The sequence below is a fragment of the Nannospalax galili genome, unplaced genomic scaffold (assembly GCF_000622305.1).
Source record: "Nannospalax galili isolate Female #2095 unplaced genomic scaffold, S.galili_v1.0 scaffold2261, whole genome shotgun sequence".
Taxonomy (NCBI): domain Eukaryota; kingdom Metazoa; phylum Chordata; class Mammalia; order Rodentia; family Spalacidae; genus Nannospalax; species Nannospalax galili.
The window spans coordinates 84,849-89,324 of NW_008344084.1; the positions used below are offsets into that span (position 1 = coordinate 84,849).

At 39.6% G+C, this 4,476-nt stretch overlaps 1 protein-coding gene across 1 annotated transcript in view; it reads left to right on the plus strand.

The window, feature by feature from the left end:
- Positions 1–3,292: 3,292 nt before the first annotated feature.
- The window catches only part of LOC103739874 (zinc finger SWIM domain-containing protein 5), a 46,542-nt gene continuing 45,358 nt past the window's right edge, over positions 3,293–4,476 (plus strand). Inside the window, exon 1 of the mRNA XM_008840345.2 lies at positions 3,293–3,647. Within this exon, the coding sequence (XP_008838567.2) occupies positions 3,518–3,647 (130 nt within the window). The 5' untranslated portion in view covers positions 3,293–3,517. The remainder of the gene's footprint in view (positions 3,648–4,476) is intronic.

Genomic DNA, 4,476 nt, shown 5'->3' on the forward strand with positions numbered 1-4,476 from the left:
TACAAACACTTAAAACTTACTTTCAGTTTACATTCTAAGCTATATGATGGCAAATAGGAACTCTCAGTAATGATCGTTCCACAGTCACTTAGAGCCTTCTGCCTTTAGGATGGGCCTAGACCTGGAGCTTGAGCTATACTAGTATTGATGCAGCTGCTGGAGTCCCCGGAATTTACTCAGCCAAGCCTCAAGGGAGCCATGCTGATTAGCTTTTGAAAAATATTTTGCAGAAAGCTTCTCAGTTGTTTTAACATTGACCTACTATGGAGACAGCTGGAATCTAAATTGATACTTGACATTTTTATTCTAATTGTAGCTTAACCTAGAGGCTTCAAATCATTACCAGTGTTATAAAAACTGAAATTTTAGAATTTTAATAAGCCTGAAACTTATTTTGTCCTATTTCTACTTAAATCATTTTTTAATTAATGTGTGCGTGCGTGCGTGCATGTGTGTGTGTGTGTGTGTTTGTGTGTGTGTGTGTGTGTGTGTGTGTATACGTGTGCATGCAGAGGTCGTAGGACCTCTCCTTCAACCATGTGAGTCCTGAAGATCAAGCTCAGGTCTTCTGGCTGGTAGCAAGTGCCTTTACTCGCTAAGCCATCTCACCAGCCCAGGACGTTTTATCGTTTTACAAAGCACATTTGAGAGACAGAACAAGAATTAGAATCACTTCACTGAGATGGAAACTGAAGCTCAAAGTTATCAACAACTCAAGACCACACAGTAGGTAGCATATCTGATTGCCTAATTCCTGGTGTAATTGCTCCTACAGTGCCGGCCATGTCTGCTATGTATAGGCTTGGAAAAGAACGTTGCTCCTGCAATTTTCTTCCACAATGCTTAGATGAAGGAAATAATCTCCTATACATACTTAATCATATTTGAATATAACTTGTTGATTTTGCTCTAAACAAATGACAGTAAGGGGAGCTGGAGAGATGGCTCAGCAGTTAAGAACACTGGTTGTTCTTGCAGAAGACCCGGTTCAAAACCCAGCACCCATATGGCACCTAACAACTGTCCGCAACTCCAGTTCCAGGGGATCCAGGGATCCAGTGGCCTCTTCTGTCCTCCTCGGACATTGCACAACATGGGTGCTCTTACCTACATGCAGGCAATACACTCATACACATAAAAATAAAAATAATAAATAAAATATTTTTTAATGACAGTGAATTTTTAATTTTTTAATTTTTAATTTTTTTAAAAATTTTATGTGTATGAGTGTTTTGCCTGCATGTATGTAAGTGCACCGGTGTTGTGCAGAGTCCATACAGGCCAGAAGACTGCACCTGTGTTGTGCAATGCTCATAGAGGCACCAGATCCTTGTAATTGGAATTATGGACAGTTGTTAGCTGCCATGTGTGTGCTGGGAACCAAACCTGGGTCCTCTGCAAGAACAGCCAGTGCTCTTAACTTCTGAGCCATCTCCCCAGCCCCTCCTATAATCTTTGACTCTAGTAGCAACTGGTGGTAGGAGCGGCCAGTGTCAGCAATTTTGGCTCTCAAACCTTACTTGTTTGGACCCTTGATCCCTGACAGCAGCTAGTTACACTTTCAAGCCTTGGGTATCAGGACCCTCAGTTCTTTTTAAAATTACTGTATGTATGTATGTATGTATGTATGTATGTATGTATGTGTGCCTGCACACATATGCATATGACAGTGCATATGTGTGGCTGTCTATATATACTTGGAAACTGTGAAATTAGTAAATTCATTTTGTTGTATTTTAATTAACTATAGTTATCTGAAATTTGACTTTGGACAGTTTTCTCCTCATTCTTTTCTTTCTCCCAGGTTTCAGTGATATCTCCAAAACCTATATGTTCACTATTTATTATTTGGCAAGTATTCCTCTAGATATAAAGATTATTTACAATTTCCTTTCTATTTACACTGTAGTCCAAATAAACAAAAGTCTGAAATTAGCCTCACCTTTGTTCCTGTCTCTTTATGATCATTTACTTATATGTTGTGATTTTCTTGTATTTCTGTTTTTGTTTCATTTTTGTTTTTTGAGACAGCATCTCCCTGTAGCCCCAGCTGGCCTGGAACTCACCATGTAGACCAGGCTGGTCTCGGTCTCACAGAGATCTGCCTGTCTCTACCTCCTGAGTTTAAATGTTTGTGAATTATAAAGATGCTACTTCATAATAGCATCTTTTTTTTTTTTTTTTTTGGTCTTTTAGAGACAGGGTCTCCCAGTAGCCCCAGCTGGCCTGGAACTCACTATGTAGACCAGGCTGGCCTCCAACTCACAGAGATCCACCTGCCTCTGCCTCCTGAGTGCTGGGATCAAAGGCATTTGCCACCACACCCAGCTAAAAATAAATAAATAAATAAATCTTTTAATAAAAAAGTGTTCTCAAAAAGACAAAAAAAAAGTGTTCTGAATCCATTTCAGAGTTATTGGTACTATGTACCTAGTAAACAGAGATGTAACACTATATAGTCTCAATGCACAACTTCTCCTGTATTTTAGAAGGTTCCTTGCTATTTAGATATTCTACTATGTGAACCAGGCTGGCCTTGAACTCACAGAGACCTGCCTGTACCACCATACCTAGCACCATCACCTCAATTATTCTTCCTTCTGCTCTGTGTGGAATTCTTTTTTCTGTTTCATTCATAGCATGCACCTTACTCTAGACTCTACTAGTGTTCTTTTTTTTAATATTTTATTTATTTACTATTATTTTCATATTATGTGTATGAGTATATTGCCTGCATGTATGTGAGTGCACCATGTCGTGCAGTGCTACGGAGGTCAGAAGAGCACTTCGGATTCCCCTGGAACTGGAGTTAAGGATGGTTCATAGCCGCCATGTGGGTGCTGGGAATTGAACCTGGATCCTCTGCAAGAGCAGTCAGTGCTCTTAACCACTAAGCCATCTCTCCAACCCTGTACTAGTGTTATTTGTGGGCTTGTCTTTGCACCACCTAGAGCTCAAAGTCGATAGGAATTCTTACTTTTGTGGTTTCTTCTATTAACCATTTTGAGACTGCAGGGAAAGCTATGAACTATCCTTCCAGAAAAAATGTGTTCAGAAATATGTGCAAAAGTTTTATATTAGTTCAAGAAGTTCTCTCCAAATAAAGGATTCTTTTTTCCTGGATTGTATACTCCTTCAGAACAATACTTGAGTTTCATTCACTGACCTTGGTGTCTGATGCAGACCTCACAGTATATGTAGGACATTCTCAGTAAATTGTGAATTGATTAATCTTTTTTAAGTTTCTTACTACAGAATCTCTAAACAGAATTTTTTCTTTGTTCCCTTAGGCTTCCATCTGAGCGGCACAGTAACAGAGCCAGCCACTGCTTCCGAGCCAGCAGTGACTTATAAAGTTGCAATCAGTTTTGATCGATGCAAAATCACCTCTGTGACGTGTGGCTGTGGGAATAAGGATATATTCTACTGTGCTCATGTGGTAGCACTCTCACTCTACAGGATCCGTAAACCAGACCAAGTCAAACTGCGTCTTCCTATCTCAGAAACCCTTTTTCAGATGAATAGGGACCAGCTACAGAAGTTTATTCAGTATTTAATCACAGCACATCACACGGAAGTTCTCCCTACTGCACAAAAACTGGCAGACGAGATTCTCTCCTCCAACTCGAAAATCAACCAAGTGAATGGTAATTATACAACATTTTGCTTGCTAAAAATGGTCCTTTTCACAACCACTGTTACCAAAGCAACCCTCTTCCCCTACTGTGTTGCTTTATTGTGTGTTAAGAGGTTGGAATTTTTCTACAAATGTAATAATTTAACTTTAATCAACTTATTCTATCCAGACAACTGTGTGTTTAACTCTGTTTCTTAAAGCAATTCATTTGTACCCCATAAATGTTTTGGCATGGGGTGTTGGTAGTATTCTATTTTTTTACTTTGTTGATAGTTATAGTTTTATTTTTTTTGTTTCTTGTTTTTTGGTCTTTTTGAGACAGGGTCTCCCTGTAGCACCAACTGGCCTGGAACTCACTATGTAGATGAGGCTGGCCTTGAACTCACAGAGATCTGCCTGCCTCTGCCTCCCAAGTGTTGGGACTAAAAGCATGCACCACCACACCTGACATGATAGTTACAGTTTTAATCAGTATGTCCTAATTCGTCAATTTACTCTTTAGATTATACAGTTTTCATAATTTATATTACAATAAAGATTTTGAGTCTGGGAATATAGCTCAGTGATAGAGCTCTGGTTTAGCATCTGCAAGGCCCTGGGCCTAATCCCTAGCACTAGGGGGAAAAAAGTAGAATTTAGTTAATTGAAAAAAAAATACTCTGTGTGTACATGCAACTATATATACATCTGTGTATAAAAGACTGGAAGAGGGCTGGAGAGATGGCTCAGTGGTTAAGAACACTGGTTGTTCTTGCAGAAGACCCGGGTTCAAATCCCATCACCCACATGGCAGCTAACAACTGTCTGTAACTCCAGTCCCAGGGGATCTGACAGCCTCT